Source organism: Nycticebus coucang, chromosome 2 (genome assembly GCF_027406575.1).
Source record: "Nycticebus coucang isolate mNycCou1 chromosome 2, mNycCou1.pri, whole genome shotgun sequence".
Taxonomy (NCBI): Eukaryota; Metazoa; Chordata; class Mammalia; order Primates; family Lorisidae; genus Nycticebus; species Nycticebus coucang.
This window is the reverse complement of record NC_069781.1, coordinates 89,515,840-89,533,311: the sequence shown is the minus strand read 5'-3', so window position 1 is coordinate 89,533,311 and position 17,472 is coordinate 89,515,840. Positions and strand designations below refer to the sequence as shown.

The 17,472-nt window shown below is 42.2% G+C and overlaps 1 protein-coding gene across 1 annotated transcript in view; it reads left to right on the top strand.

The window, feature by feature from the left end:
• The first annotated feature begins 932 nt into the window (after positions 1 to 932).
• The window catches only part of GNAQ (G protein subunit alpha q), a 328,961-nt gene continuing 312,421 nt past the window's right edge, over positions 933 to 17,472 (top strand). The window contains exon 1 of the mRNA XM_053575717.1: positions 933 to 1,076. Coding sequence (XP_053431692.1) covers positions 941 to 1,076 — 136 coding nt within the window. The 5' untranslated portion in view covers positions 933 to 940. The remainder of the gene's footprint in view (positions 1,077 to 17,472) is intronic.

Sequence of the window (17,472 nt, the reverse complement as noted above, 5' to 3'; positions counted from 1 at the left end):
GGGGCGGCTGTGACCGCTGCGCCCGCGGGCTCCGCCGAGGGCGCAGGAGCGGGAGGCGCACGCAGACCCCGAGAGGGCTGGCCCAGCCGGAGAGCCGCACTGGGAGGCGCGCCGCGGCGGCTGCGAGCCCAGGAAAGCCTTCTAGGAGGGGCTGGGCGGCACCGCCTCCCGCCTCCCCTCCTCCCGCGCCCGTTCCCTTCTCCGCCCACTCCTCCCGCCGCCGCCGCCGCCACCTCCCTCCCGGATCTGTGCTCCAGTTCAGAGAAAGAAGAAAATGTGTGTGTGTGGCGAGCGGGAGGGTGAGCACTGAGCAGCCGCTCCGCGCCTGGCAATCGGGGCCGGGGGTGGGCGTCTGGCGGAGGCGGAGGCGGAGGAGCGCGCGGCGGCCAGGCGGGCGGCCCTGCGAACGGGGTTTGCGCGCGAGTCGGGCGGTGAGCGCGGGCAGGGCCGAGGGCGCCCGGGAGCCGCGTCAGGCGGCGGCGAGGAGCGGGCGCGCCGGGCGCGGGGAGCCGTCGGTGGCCTCTCGCTGCGGGGACGCCCCGGTGGATGTTCTCTCGCCGCCAGGCGCGCGGCTTAGGGGAGCCTCGGAGGCGGCGGCGGCGGCGGCGCGGGGGGCGAGGCGGGCCGCCGGTTCTCGGGGAAGAAGACTCGGGCGTCTGAGCGAGGCCGGGCGCGGCGGCCTTCCCTCGCGCGCCCCCTGAGCTAGCGCCCGCGGCAGCCTCCCGCGCCCGCCCCGCTCCCACCGCGTCCCCGGCCCACCTGGTGGCCCCGGCCCTGGCCTCCGCCCCCGCGGCAGTTCCCTGAGCTCGTCCCGGACGCGCGCCCGGGCAGCGGGGGCTCGGCGGCCACCGCTGCCTCGGGGGAGCGAGGGCGGGAGGGTGTGTGTGCGCGCTGTGAGCAGGGGGTGTCGGCGGGGCTGCAGCAGAGGCACTTTGGAAGAATGACTCTGGAGTCCATCATGGCGTGCTGCCTGAGCGAGGAGGCCAAGGAAGCCCGGCGGATCAACGACGAGATCGAGCGGCAGCTCCGCAGGGACAAGCGGGACGCCCGCCGGGAGCTCAAGCTGCTGCTGCTCGGTGAGTACGTACGGTCCGAGGTCGGCCGCCACGGGCCCTGCGGCCCGGCCTCTGCGACCCTCTCCCACCACCCCGGGTCCTTCTGGGCAGCTGCCCTCCGCGACCCCCGCCCCCGGCGCCTCGACCTTACCCTCCTGGGCGCGCCCCTGGCCACCACCCGCACTCGCGGGGGTGCCCGCGCGAGTACACACACACACACACACACAGTGCCCGCGCGAGTACACACACACACACACACACGCGCGCGCGCGCGTTGCAGAGGGGTCTGGGCTGCCCTGCCCGGTGCCTCAGTGTGCGCCTTTTCATGCCTCTGAGGGCTGTGCATTATCTGCTGTGCTTCTCTAAATGGCTTATCACTTCCGGGCAGAGGCGCGGGGGTGGAAAGGTGGGCAGAGGGGTTGAACTTCCATTGTAGTGGCCCTGGCGCCCCGTGGAGTGGTGGAGTGGGGGAGCTGTGTGCGTGTGGCCTGCAGGTTGGCAAGCCGAATCAGGGCACGTCGGGGGATGGTGTGCGGTGAGGTGGCTGGTGTGCGTCCATTGTCAGTGCATTCTGGGGTCCGGAGAGATTGGGGGAACGGTGGGGAGACTCGCGACTGGATTCTCCAAGGAGTGATGATGAGGAAGCCGAATGGTTGGCTCTGTCAAGAAAGGGCCTGTGTATTGGGGGCGGGGCGGGAGGGCAAGCCCAAATGTGCCAAAGAAGTGCTGTTATCTAGTCACCAGACCATAGAAAGCAGGGATCCCAGAAGAGTTCCTTGGTCAGTGGATGGTGACAGGCGTGTTTCTCGTCTTGTACCATTCCTTCCGGATAAGGATGAGGGATAGGGAAGCGTGGTGCTGTGTGGTTGTTGACAGCGACGGTATCTTTTGTTTAATGAGGCAACCCAGATGTAGGCCTGAATTCACAATAGTCACTACTAAAAACCAGTGCAGACTCTCAATTACTTTCATGGAGACAAATAGAAACCTTTTGTTTAAAACAGCATTTTAATATCTTTGGAATCTGGGCTGGAAGAAAAATGGGAAGTGTACAGCAAAGATTTCCCTCTAATCTTGAAAGCAACCCCAACATTCTGCTTTGATACTAAGTTAGCAAGATAATAATGCCATTTCTCAAATAGGAATTCTATTGATTATTATCTCTGACAGAATGTTCGGAATCAAGCAGTCAGGGTTCACATATAGCCAGCATGACATAACTCTGAGCTATTGTGGTAGGAAGAGCAAACAGCTTTGCAGTAACAGGCCTGAAAAATGTCTGCACTTGTGTTCCACATATTTGCATGTATAATAAATATGTTTCTAAAACATTTCTTTAAGAAAAGAATATTGTACTGTTAGTTCTGGTTTGAGAAGCATGCATTTTCTTATCTTGATCATTCCATTTGCTGGCTCAAGGAGCCAATTGCCTTTGGGACTTGAACTGCTTTTGTACTGGATCATTTATAGGCAGGAACAAAATACAATGATCACTCATAGTTACAAATGGTTAATTCACATGCCAGGCTTTATGTCTTCATTTGAAATCCAAGTGGACAAATGTGCTTATGTTTATAAAGAAAGGAAGGCAAAGAAAGCACTGCATGAAAGAGGTGGGCTTGAGGGAATGGAGCCAGGGGAGGGGAAACTGCAGTTGGAAAAGTGAAGGGTTTTTTGTTGGTGGTGGTTTGTTTTTTTAAATTCTTATTTTGAGCTACTTCTAATGGCTGGAAACATAACAGTTGAATGTTTCCTGAATTCTCAAGATTGAGAAGAAAATAGGGCAATAGAAATATATGGAGTGTTTAAGTGCATACAGTTAAGGAGAAAAGCATGTGTTTTAGAGAGAATTGTTTTAGAACTGGGGTTTCTTCTTATTTTACCCTGTTTACTGTCTTTGTTTCTGTTTAGCAGTGAATGGGGCTTTTGAGGTCCCTCCAACCAACCCTGTTTGCCTGAAATGTGACAGTTGTGAGTTAAAGCCTCCAGGGGTTTGTCCAAGGGCCTGGATTTGAATGACTAAGAGGGAAATACACTTATGTGGATGCTTTTTTAAATTTGCATTTAAATAATATACTGTGCTTTTAAAAATGAGCTTGGAGATAATTTTCTGAGGAAAAATATTTAAAGCAAATCAGTTTTACTGCTAAAGTGGTGGTGGTGTCAAGAACTTTTTTACCCTCTTATTAGATATTTGAGTAGGGTTTACTACAGCCCCAACCCGTCTGGCAAATATGGCTTAGAGTGATAAGAAATATGACATTAAAATAATACGTACATTTATGAGTAACATTCCAAAATTATACAATTTCCTGTCAGAAATAATGATCCCTGGACATCATGTAAGAATTGCTACTGCTTAATTTTGTAGGCATGTTGCTTTTGTAACATTAGCACTGCAGTACCCACACTATATAGTAGTAATATATACTAAATGGAGATTTGTGCTTGCATGTGTACTAGTGTGTGATTTCACGATTTTTTGAATCCAAGAAAGTTGACTTGAACAAGGGAAGGTTATTGGGGCGGGGTTTCATTTGAGGAATTGCTGATTTGCTACTTTGATGAGTAGACTGAATTTTCTAGTTCCTTCCTTCATTTAAACAAAACTTATGTAGAGGTGGGTAGAGAACATATCCTTTTTTTTTTTTTGTGATTTTTGGTCGGGGCTGGGTTTGAACCCGCCACCTCTGGCATATGGGACCGGCGCCCTACTCCTTGAGCCACAGGCGCCGCCCCAGAACATATCCTTTGACAGTTTAAAGATCTACTAACACGTTAAACTCGTTTAATTTAAATGGAGGAATCCCCCCTCTATTGAAGTAAAATTCATTAAGAAATTATTTTCAAAGTAAATTTTTGTTCAAGGCATGACACCATTTTAATGAAAAGGAGTTGTTTGGCAGGCATAAAAATTTAGACTCTTGCATTTGTTCACACAAATGCAAGAGTTTTATATATATATGTGTATATATAGGCACACATATCTATACATATATACATATATATCCATATATACACATATGGTTGATATATGGTTAATATCCATATGGTGATATATGGTTAATATCCATATATACACATATAGGTAATATGGGGAAATTGGAAAAGGAAAATAATAGTTCTTTGATTAAAAGAAGGTGTGGCAGTAGAATTTGGGTTGTTTTGATTTATATCTGGCAATTGTGCCAATGTCTTCCAAATCTATTTCCTTTTTTTTTTTGTTTGTTTGTTTTTTGCTTTTTTTAATTGAGACAGTCTCACTATGTTGCCCTTGGTTGAGTGCCCTGGCTTCACAGCTCACAGCAACCTCAAACTTTTTTTTTTTTTTTTTTTTTTTGTTTTTTGTTTTTTTGTTTTGGCTGGGGCTAGGTTTGAACCCGCCACCTCCGGCATATGGGACTGGCGCCCTACTCCTTGAGCCACAGGCGCCGCCCCCAAATCTATTTCCTATGTAATACTTATATATTTTGATTTTGAATTTTAAAAGATTATCCCTGGCTCGGTGCCTGTGTCTCAAGAGGCAAAGGCGCCAGCCACATACACCTGAGCTGGCAGGTTAGAATCCAGCCCAGGCCCATCAAACAACAATGACGACTGCAACCAAAAAATAGCCGGGCGTTGTGGCAGGCGCCTGTAGTCCCAGCTACTTGGGAGGCAGAGGCAGGAGAATCGCTTGAGCCCAGGAGTTGGAGGTTGCTGTGAGCTGTGATGCTATTGCACTCTAACCAGGGCGACAGCTTGAGGTTCTGACTCAAAAAAAAAAAAAAGATTAACCCTGATATCTGCCACTATAAGAACATTATGTTAAATTCTGAATTCTTTCTTGTCCTCCTTTAATATATTCATTCTTTGAATTCAGTTATATTAGTGTTTATTTTATTTGACACCCAAAGAAAACATTCTCTTCATTTTCTGTATAGATATACGAGAGTATAGTTCATTTTAATTTGATTGATGTTTTCATTTGCTTCCTAGGTGTAAAGTACCTAGATTGACTAATTGATTGATATTCATGATTATTTACTTTAATTGATTAGTATGCATTAATACTCACTAAATATTTCTGTGGGTGGTACAGAGGCCACATCATTTAATATTAATTTGTTTTTAAGTTCTGTATAAAACAAATGGCTCTGAATGCTTTTTTCAGGTTACAGATATTCATCCTAAAATATTTTTTCAATTCTTAGAAGATACATTTTTTTCTTGTTTTATATGGTTTTGAAATCTTTATTCTTTAGATTTTAATCATCAAATAGAAAGAGTTAGCAAATGCTTTTTATTGATTGGATTCCACCTATTGAAAATAGGCAAAGTTTAGGCCAGTTTTAACTGGAAGAACAAATGTTCTTGGTCTTCTGAATGTAATTATGTATATATCATTGTAGATTTTCTTCCTGTCTTACACTGCAAGCTGATGAAGGTAGGGATTGTGTCTGTTTTGTTCACTATTAAGTCCCAGCTTCTAGTACAATAACTAACTTGTAGAATGCTCTTGGTTAATATTTGCTGAATGAATAAATTTGTTTATGACCCTCTTGCTAGAAACAGGGAGTAGATAATCATGAATAAAGTATAGAAACATGGGGATGTGTCATGTTTTTATCTGTGGCAGATATAATCATGATCTTAAAAAATTGTAATATAACTCTTTGAGCCAATTGATTATAAATACATTCCAGGATAGGCACAGTTAATGTAAGATGTTGTACCACGTATTAAATCAGTGTGTTACAGTTCTTTACTGAGTACATTTGCGAATCACAGTCATGCTTAAGCTATGAAAGTTTAAAGAAAAGAAAATAATCCATTCAATATCTCAATTACTTGTTACTATGTAGAGGCTAATTTAATCCTGTCATCTTTTTGCATACTTTTTTTCAACGTGACACACTGATCAAATTGAAGTTTTAATATCCTATTGAGCACGGGTGATGACCAAATAGGTTTTTGTGATTTATTTGTACAGTTACATGAGAGAAACCCACTGTGATTAAATACAGAATTTCAGGAATTGCAGATAGAACATTTTTAATGTGAGGGGCATATGTTTGTGTTGAAAACTGTGCAGTTGCAGAGCAAGGAGGGATGTGGAAGGTTGGTAATATTTTGGTCAGTGTAGGTAGTATGGAAAGTTTATTCATGCACCTCAGGGTAAAAGCACCCTTCCCACTTTCGTCAGTGGAGTTGATTGGAGGAGGAGTAGTAATGCCGTTCGCCTGGTTGCCTGAATTAACCCAGAGGTCAGTAACTATCTAGGGTGGCGACTCACAACGATAGAATGAAAGCGTTGCTTTAAGCAGTCCTAATAAAAGCATTTCCCTGGAATTACCAAAATGGGGCATTTATGAGGCTGCTTTAAGGACCACCCAGTTTTATTTTTTGATACTCTTTTAGCTCGCAAGTGTTGAATATGTTTCTAAATGTCAGAATTTATTTGGATGCATTTCCCCTTCTCTCTCTCTTTTTTTTTGAAACAAAGTGCTTATAGTTTATATCTGAGGAGCGAAGTGGGAACATCTCTCATATAAATCAAAACTGTAGCTTTGACTATTTAACAAAGCCTTCAGGGTAAGAGTGTTGCTTTGAACTATGTAGATTCATTGTCCAGATCTGCCATGTAACTGTCCATCTTGTACTTACATGGTATTTCTTCATATGGGAATTTAGGTACTAATTAAAACCCTGCTGGAACAGTGAAATCATTCCATGTTTATCTATTCAAATACTTTTAGGTAAGTTTAGAGAGGAGAACCAGAAGAATAATTTATAATAGTAACTGTTCTGTTTATTACAAATAAATTTGATAAGATCTTTTTCATTAAAAAAAAACCCAGCTCCAGCTTTATAGGAGAAGACTTATGTTCACTTTCCAGAAATGCCTATTAAATATGGTTAGGATTTTTATTACAGATGAATTTTTAAGGGCCCGAAACAGCTTTTGCAGTAGTGAGGCTGCGTGCTATGCTAAACTTAGCAGAAGAAAATGAATGTATTTTTCTTCATGATCCAGGCAAACCTACATGAAAAGATATTAACAAGATTTTCCAAGGATGATTTTGATTCCACCATTCATATTAATTTTTCATTAAGGGAAATTATTCTGTTGATACTTGTGGAAATGTTGATTGAGTCTTACAGTGGGAAAATGAGGAGCTCAAAGGGTACATCTTGGCAGAGAGAGAAGCCATTTTAAGAAGGTTGTGTTTGCTTTCTTTCTAAGAAGGTGGAAGGAATCTGTTTCCTCTAGACTGAAAGTATTGGGTTGAGAGAAAAACAAGTATTTGTAGCAACAAATTTAAAGTCTAGTTTTCTGGTTGAAGGGTGAGATGGGGATATTTTTCAAAGGGAAACTTTTATAATGGCTTTTAAGTAATGTTAAGGTCTCTGCAGAATTAATCCTAGGGAACTGTGAAACAGCAGTAGAAGGTGAAATGTGTGATTCTTGGTAATGAAATCTGTAGCAATAAGTGACTGTAGTGAAGAGTGGATGTTTTCTATTGTTCTGCCGAATGGAGTAACATTAAAGAAAGAGCTATTCTCAGATCCAAACACTATTTTTTGTAAACAGCTGTTACTAATAAAATTATAGAAAGTTGCTGGACAGTCACCTCTGATTTGTTACGTTTACTGATCTGTAAAAATCGGATTTCTCATCTAATACGTAGTAAAAAGAAAAAAGGACTTAGATGTACTGACAAAATGAGTTAATAAATACGAGGTAGTCAGGAATCTGGGCTTTACAAACAAAAGTAAACATCCTTATTCCGATGCTGAAATCCCCCAACCTGAATTCACTCCATGATTAACCTTTATACTTAGCCATAATTTCTGAAATCAGAACAAAATATTGTAAAATTTTCATGGTTAATTTTAAAGAACAAATTGTATTATTTAAAAAAAGTTCACATTCATTTATTGAGCAAACCTTGTCAGTTGTGGAATAAACATTTCCTCCAGTTTTTTTTTAACCAGGCATTCCTTAAGAAGAAATACTTCATATGGGATGCTGAATAAATGAACAAATATAAGCACGTCTTAGTGCAAAATAATGGGTTATAGGAGACAGTCCTTATTTTTTATTTGCCAACAGGAAAGACTATGAGCACTTTTTCACAGTTCTTGTTTTGTAGTTGACACCCTTGTACTGACATGCTCTGCTGACTGTTTATCGGTTCTTTGTACAAAGAAAAAGACAAAATAATCTGAACACTATTGTAAGAGCTTTCTGGGGATTACACAATTAGGGAAAGCAGAAGATCTTAAGAATCTGAACTCCTGAGTTTATATGCATTATTTTCCTAGAGCATATCATGTTTTGCCTTTACCTGTTAGAAGCTACTTAAACCACTTGCCCTGTCTTTCTATCTTGATTACAAACCCCCTGAAGGCAAAAATACTGGCTTTTGCTTCTTTCTAGCTCAACATTGCACAATGCTGAGTTCAATTCCCAGTGATTCTGTTATCACTAACCAGAGGTGTGTGGGCATAAAAAGGTGGGGGTTGAGTGGGCGGCTAGATTCCCAAATGAAAGTAATCGAAAGAAGAGAATTTAAACTTCTTGCTTTCTTCTAATGGGTATCATCCATATGTTCTCCATTTTCCACCCCTCTTTGCTGTTTCATGGGCCACCTGGGGCCCAGTAAATGGAATTCTGTTTGAGATGTAATGGTCTTCACCTCCCTGCCTGCCACTCTCTCTCTAGAGAGAAGGTTTCAGTTGAATATTCTCATATTGTTTTGAGTTGAAAGCCAATAGCGGTTGATTCAGCAGTTACAATGGAAAGCTGTTACATACACAAATCCTTTAAATTTGAAAATTGGGTACACCTTTATTGTAGGATTAATCTTGGACTGTGAACAATCTGAGTGCTTTAGAAACTAAGTAATTGTTTGAAGGAAGTGTGTAATGGATTGTGGTATGGCTGGGAACTAAAATGTTAGTAATACCGTTACATTCCTGAAACCTCGCAGAAGGGAACAATAATTGATCCACAAATGAAAGAAAAAGAAGTAGAGCCAGACTTTTTGGCTCTGTTCTGGGAAGTAAATAGCGATGTTTAGAGATAGGGTTGTATATGTTTTTAGGAAATAGCCTGGTGATTTTTCCCTTTCGAGAACTGAAATCATGAATTAATTGCCTCTTCAAAGAATTTGACTTTTCGGATTTTTTTTGGCCAGCATCAATACTAAAAAAATTGAAGTACAATTTCTTTTTTTTATGTAAAAAAAATTTTTTTATCACTTTATTTATTTTTGAGACAGAATCTCACTTGGTTCTCCTCAGTAAAGTGCTATGTCATCATAGCTCTCAGCAACCTCAAACTCTTGGGCTCAAGAGATCCTCTTGCGTCAGCCTCCTACGTAGCTGGGACTACAGGGACCTGTCACAATGTCTGGCTATTTCTTTTTATAGAGGGGTTCTCACTCTCTCAGGCTGGTCTTGAACTTCTCAGCTCAAGCAGTCCACTCACCTTGGCCTCCCAGAGTGTTGGGATTACAGGTGTGAGCCACCACACCTGGCTAAAATCATTTTTAGTTCTTTGTTTGTTTTTTGATACAGAGTCTCACTGTCACTCGCGATAGAGTTTTGTGACATCACAGCTCACGGCAACCTCAAACTCTTGGGCTCAAGCAATTCTCTTGCTTTAGCCTCCTGAGTAGCTAGGACTATAGGCACCTCCACAATGTTGAGCTACTTTTTCTATTTTTGTAGCGATGGGGTCTTGCTCTTGTTCAGGCTGATCTCAAACTCCTGAGCTTCCTGATCCACCTTTCTCGGCCTCCCAGAGTGCTAGGATAACAGGTGCTCCCGGGCCCCTCTTTTTCATATTTTGTTTTGTTGTAGGGCAGCAGGGTGATTGGTGGCATTTTCTACCTCCATATATTTCCAGGTACCACAGGTCTAGTTTGTAAAGAGCAGTGCTTCAGCAGTTTACTCATGTTTTAGTTTTTTAGCTACTTGCTGTAGCTTCCCCCCACCCCCAATACCCCCTCTTATGTAAATACCACCTGCCCATCACATCTTCCTTAAACAATTACTGGAGCCAAGGGGGTTCCTTCCCTCAGATTCTGTGGCTTGTACATTTCCTTATGATTTAGAGAACTTCCAAGTTGGTACTTAGGTCAGACGTCATGTGGTTGTGAGCTGGTGAGAGGGGAAGTTGGTGCTTTCATATATTAAAAGGAAGAGAATCATGAATGTGTGTTTAGGAGATGATTAACTTTCTTTTGCAACACTGGCTCTGGTCTGCAAAGCAAAATGAGTTGTTACTGAACAAAATGTAAAGTTCTCCTTCCTTTTCCAGAGGGCAGGGACTTGAGATTGGTTCATGATTACCAGCAGAGTTAGTGAGCCAGTGTTGGATAATCTATCCTGGGCAACCAGGTTTCAAAATAGGATGCAGTGTGTTTGCCAGAGGTGGAGAGGCTGTAGGCATGAGCAGAGTAACAGCGTCTTTTCCTCATTTAACGTTTTGAACGTCCTCATGCCAGTGACTTGAGACCCTTAATAGCATCTCTTTCTAATTGTGTATCCAGATAGACAGTTAAGGAGGAGAGCAGTGGTGGGGCCCTTGGCTGTTGTTATGCCTGATATGCTGAGTAGACTTTCTGCGTGGAGGGCTTTGTTTTTCGAGGGTAAAGATGCGCTGATATTTTCTTGCCATGTGAATTGATATTTCAGGACCTACGCTTCGTTATATCACATGTTCTTTCATTCTTTCTGCAGATGGCAAATGCAATTTTCCTCTTGTCCTAGAGAGATGACCCATTTCCTGTGACTTGTTATAATAATACAAGATGACTTTAATTCTTGTTCATAGTTTGCCCTTAAAAGAATGCCAGGATACTTAAGTGTTTAACTTTCTTGTCTCTCTAACTCTTGGGGTATATTTTGAGGCTTGATTAATCATGCAATGATTTAAAAACAAATGGCCTACTAGCTTTGTGAAAGTTTTATTTGGCTAAATAATTAAACATCCCTTAGGGCCATGCATTTTGGGTCAGTTGTATCTTTTCCAAAATGTGTGACTGAAATGCGGTCAAATATTCTTGCCTTACTTCCCTGACTTTTTTGTCCCCCCATGGACCTAACCTGAGGGTGTTCTGTTCATTTGCTTTTTCTTAGAAACCTGTAGAGTGAAGAGGTAGCACCAAATGATGGGGATCCTTCGAACTTTGGAACTTTTTTGTCCTCACTGCAACTTTGGCATCTTACCCTGGACAAGGGGTCTGAGCTCCCTGCCCTCTGCAGCAGTGAGGAGGCATTTCCAGGTCTGGTGGGCTCCCCAGCCAGCTGGCCCTTCTCTCAGGACCATCTGCAGTAGCTTCTAGTGCCTTGCAGGGAGAGCGCAGTGAGAAGGGCCTATGAATGTAGCCTTTAGCGTCTAACACCCCCCCCCCCCCCCCCCCCCCCCCGCCGCCTGGCATGCTGCTGATAGTTGCACTGTCCTCACAGGGAATGGTATCAAAAACCTTCTGTCATATCAGCATGGGGTTCTTGCTTCCTGCAGGAAGGGTGATATCCTGGGAGGCACAGAGATGGAGCCCAAGGGAAGAGGAGCAGCCGCTCTGCTCAGGCCTGGGTCTCTTCTTCCATTCCCTTAGGCAGCCTCTTTTGACTTCTACTTTTTTTCTTCATTGATCTTTGAGCATTAGTTCTATTTGCCTACTGATAATCTCTGCTGCACAAACCTCTCTCTGCCCTTCTGCTGCACAAACCTCTCTCTGCCCTTCTTGGTGACAGCTTGTTCGCCATGTTAGCCTGGACGCTGGGAGTCCATGTGCACCCCAGCAGGGCACATTTGAGGGGTTACTTTGTATTCAAAGCTGGCAGGTCCCTTTTCTAGGGCTTTCTAGGAAAGAGTTGGAATTAAACGTTTGGTGGATCATTTGTATACATTTCTTCTATCATCACTATACCCTTATTTTCTGGGGCTTTCCTTATAACCAGAAAAACAGATAACGGTGGAAATATCCATAGCATGGATATAGAGAGGCAAAGAACTTTTATACTTTTTTGTCTTAAAATATATATATATATATATACACACACACACACGTATGTAAAATGCTGTGAGCTGTCCTCTGAGCTGCCCTCAGTTGGCATGACCATGATCAGAGAAACTTAAGAAAGCAGCTTCCTGTGTCCCTCGTCTACTTTCTAGGGAAGGGGCTCTGTGGCCAAGGAAGGAGCAACTGGGTTCTCACTCTAGGTCTTGAGAAACACTGTGACAGAGGCTTAGTTCCAGTGCAAGTGCCAGGCAGGTGAGTGACATTCCTAGGTCTCTGCTTTCTTCCTGGCCCACAGCCTTCCCTCATTATCTTACCAGCATCAGACTTCCTTAACCTGGATCTCCATTTGGAGTTGGATGGATGCCAGGGAAGGTGAGACCAGCTGCAGGGCAAAGAAGAGTAATGGGGAGTTTCCTGGGGTTTGGAGAGGGTGGTGTAGCCAACAGGGGTGGTGCAGTCCTGTCTTCGCTAGAAAAAGAAGAGGTGCCCTGTGCCTTGGTAGGTGTCCTCGTCAGAAGAGCCAGGTTGCTGCTGCTGCCTCTCACCAGCTGTGCCACCCTACCACATTTCTTCATCCTCATTGTCACATCCACTGTGTCTTCCTTTCCCGGATGATAGGTTGGGATGGGAGACGGGCAAGTGTTGAAGCCTGGATTGAGTGGGAGGGGTTAGTGTTGTGGGCACATGTTCCTCTTCTGTAAGGAAGTGATTAGATGGGCACGGCGTCCATAGCTCAGTGGCTAGGGCACAGGCCACAAACACCGGAGCTGGCAGGTTTGAGTCCAGCCCAGTGCCTGCCAAACAACAATGACAACTACAACAAAAAAATAATCTGGTGTTGTGGTGGGCACCTGTAGTCCTAGCTACTGGGAGGCTGAGGCAAGAGAATCGCTTAAACCCAAGAGTTTGAGGTTGCTGTGAAAGGTGATGCCCTGGCACTCTACCAAGGGTACATAATGAGACTGTCTCAAAACAAAGAAGTGGTTTAGATGGACTAAGCAAGGACCACATGTGAAGCGGAGTGCAGAGAAAAACCACTGACACATTACAAAGAAAATTTGCAACATGCAACATGGCCGCTTCGTGGTCATGTGTGAGTGCTCCCCCACGCTGCCAGCTGTTTCAGGTGATAGAAATATACACATACCTATTAATCTCTTGAGAATTCTGTTGATGTGGTGATAGGTTAACAATGTTTCGTAAGACTTCCATGTTCGTACGGCGCCTGTGGCTCAGTGAGTAGGGCGCCGGCACCATATACAGAGGGTAGCAGGATCGAACCCAGCCCCAGCCAAACTGCAACAACAAAAAAAATAGCTGAGCGTTGTGGCAGGCGCCTGTAGTTCTAGCTACTCAGAAGTCTGAGGCAAGAGAATTGCTTAAGCCCAAGAGCTGGAGGTTGCTGTGAGCTGTGACGCCATGGCACTCTACCAAGGGCGACGAAATGAGACTCTTGTCTCTTCCAAAAAAAGAAAGACTTCCTTGCTCAGGAAATCTGCTTTTACCTGGCTTGCATCTCCTGCTATAGAATGGGTTGCCTAAGGTAGTAAATAGATAAGCATTTTCTTTCTTTCTTTTTTTTTGAGACAAAGTCTCACTTTTTTGCCCTCAGTAGAATGCCTTGGAGTCACAGCTCACAGCAACTTAAAACTCGGGCTTACCTGATCTCTTGCCTCAGCCTCCCAAGTAGCTGGGACTACAGGTATCTGCCACAACACCAGGCTATTTTTTTTTTTTTTTTTTAGTGACAAGGGCTCAGTCTGGCTCAGGTTGGTCTCGAGCTCAAGTGATCCACCTGCCTCAGCCTCCAAGTGCTAGGATTACAGGCATGAGCCACCGTGCCTGGCCTTCGGTAAGCTTTTCATGAGATGTTCTTGCCAGGTAGATTCATACCCAAGTGGTAACATGTAATGTAGAAATAACTTTATAATTCTTAGCTGAGCACCTATCAGTTGGATGTGTTCTCTTGGGTGGTGTTTAATTCTGGGCCATCCCACGTGAGCTAAGGAATAGACATTTTTTCTAAGATTTTTGAAGGTCCATAAAGCCTATTTCTAATTATGACCAAAATTCAAAATGAAGCTGCATTTGTCCCTGAAAACATTGACTTAAGAATCTCTTTGCTAAAAATGTGGGCAAATATATCTTAAATAATTTGAATAATTTTGAATAATATGAGAGAATTAGAGAGGACTGAAACAAAAGACACTTGAAATCAACTTTTTTTTCTTTTAAATTATCAATCACTTCGTAATGGTCCAAGAGCTGCCATATATCCTGTCTCCTCTTGGAGTCCCGCTTGGCTCTGGCATAAAATCTGGAGGTACAAGGACCTGGCTGTGTTTCAGACTGGGGTGTCCTCTGAATAGTTTCTTCTGTTTTGCTTTGGGCGATCATCTAAGATGTATCCAAAGCACATTAGAAGTGATTGTAAACTTTTGGGCACATATCACCTCTTGTAGTGATGAGTCCCATATGTTTCTCCTCTTCTGTAGGAGAAGATACCTAGAGTTTCTGAGAAACAATTTATATTTCTTTATCCAGGAATTCTTGGGAAAGAGTTGCATTTTATTTATTTATTTATTTATTTTTTGTTTTTGGCCGGGGCTAGGTTTGAACCCGCCACCTCCGGCATATGGGACTGGCGCCCCACTCCTTGAGCCACAGGCGCCGCCAAGAGTTGCATTTTAGTGGAGGAAATTATAGGACTTTATTAATATTTCTTTGGGAAAGTCTTCACTCTAGATATAGTTTTGCAAAAATCACCAGCCATATGTTTTGAGAAACACATTTTCGGGCGGCGCCTGTGGCTCAAGGAGTAGGGCGCCGGTCCCATATGCCAGAGGGCGGGTTCAAACCCAGCCCTGGCCGAAAACCACACACACACACACAAAAAAAAAAAAAAAAAAAAAAGAAACACATTTTCTGTAAAGCCTGCTAGTCTAGGCCATGCTTATAAGGGATTGTTCTCTAGGGCTTTTCTAAATCTCTGTCCAGTCTGTGGTCCATGGGCCACATGCTGATTTTGTGAGGACTTTTTTTGCTTATCTGTGGTGTTGGATATCATGAAAGGTATGCATGGACCTTTAGCAGTCATTAGTGTTGGTATATTTAATGCTTGGCCCAAGGCAACTGTTACTTGTCTAATGTGAGGCAGAGGGAAAAAAAAGGTTGGACACTTCCGCTCTAAAGTCTGTTTGAATTTTTGAGCCACTCAAATTATAATGTATCTATTCCAGAATTGATTAATGCATTGTGCATCCCTAGTCCTGAATTATGGGGCCACATAATGGATTCATTTTTTCTATTAGAATAATCATTTTTGTTATACATTATAATATATCTTTAAGTGGTATGCTATGGCCTGAATTTATGTTGTATTTTATTCTCCTTTTGGAAGGAACTAAAGAAGAGTGCTTGAGATGTTATCCTTCGGTGGTACAGTTGTTTCTAAAATAGTAAAGTTTAATAATAAGAAAAACTATTGTATTTATTTTTGTTTGGTTGGGGTTTTTGTTGTTGTGTTATGTTTCTCAAATAGTTTTGTATATTAGCTGTGAATATCAGTTACTGGAGCCAAACCTGTTCTTAACAAGTGGAATTTTTCTGTCCGTTTAATCAAAGTCTCTTACACCTTTCTGGGCCTGTTCATTTGTAGATAGGAGTAGAAGTTGTAACCAGGATCCTCCTTACCGTGCATTCACATGATGCTGATCATCATATGTTGTCCAGTTTCTTTAAAATAAAAAGAGTGACTTATAGTAAGGCCAGTAGATGAGGCATTTCTGCATAGAGATCATGTCTTCCCGCATCTTGGCCTTTTATCTCTTTAGGATTCGGTTTCAGCACAAGGCCCTAGATCTGGAACGTTGTGGTTCTAACAACCCAGCTTTTAGCTGTGGTCCTGTGCACTCAGAAAAACTATTGTTTTTTGTTTTTTTGTGTGTTTTTGGGTTTTTTTTTTGCAGTTTTTAGGCGAGGCCAAGTTTGAACCTGCCACCTTCTGTATATGGGGCTGCCGCCCAGAACTATTGTATTTTTAACAAACAGTTCAAGTTTGAGTCAAGAAGAAATATTTATTTTCTTCCACTTATATAAGAATTTTCTTACATTCTTGAGAAATACATGATGTTTTCATGTTAGCCTTTGAAAAAGTCACAGCCCATTCTGTTACTTAATTACATTATTTTTTTATGTCTTGTTTTTCCGGATTTCGAAATTTTACAAATAATGCAATAGTTTTTTGAACACGGTTTGAAAAACATGTTAAGTTATTTATAAATTTATTAAAAATGTATCAATCTAGCATAAGAATCATGATTTTTTAATATATTTCTTTCTGGTATGTCTTATTCTATGTTTCTTGCATGATATAATTTATACTATACAACTTAACATTATTTTGTAAGCATTTTTTATGTGGCTGTATATACTTCATATTAATATTTGGAAGGGCTGTATAATATTCTGCAGAAAGGATGTATATTAATTTATTCTTTTTTTTTTTTTTTTTTTTGCTACGTTTAGGTTTCTCCAGTGTTTCCATTTTAAAAATAATGCTCTGAAGTTCTTGGTGAAGTTAGCTTCTTTAAACACATACACTTACGGTTGCACGCCCAATTTTGTCAGAATAGATTCGTAGAAGTGTTATTTCTAGGTGCAAGGATATGAGAAATTTTGTAACTCTTGGTCACACACTCCCAATACATTGATTCTGAAATAACTGCATACAATTTACAGCATCATGAACAATATGAAGAGTCTCAATAAGGGAGTAGGCAAAAAATGGTACATAATTCTAAAATTTACGTGATTTTGATCTCTAGTAAGAATGATCATTTTCCCATATGCTTGTTTCCAGTTGAATTTCTTGCTTTGTTAATTGTCTCTTCATTTCCTTTGCTGTTTATGAGCTCCAAACATAGAAATGAAATTTGCCTTTTGTATATTTACTGTAAAAAACTTAACCTCAGTCTGTTGTTTTTTACTCTGTTTTGTATTATTTAATACAGAAGTTTTTAATTATTATCAAGCCAAATCTGTTGATCTTTTGCTATTCTGTTTTAAAATCAAAATCTTAATTTGCTTTGGATACTCCATAAAAGCAAGATTTACTACCACTGTTACGGGCAAAACTAAATTGAATGTAAAATGTTATACATCACTGTCATATGGTTCTTTTTCTTTCAAAATGAAAATGAAATACACATATAAGTTGATACTATGACAGATTATACAGCATAAGCTGCTTTATATGTGATTGGATTTGTCATCTATCATTTGATAAATGTAATGGATATTGTGCCATGTTAATATGAATCTTTTGCATCATATTTATGGCTTTTTAGTGTTACAGTGTGTTTGAATCAGACAGTGGTGTGATTAAGCTAGCTTATACC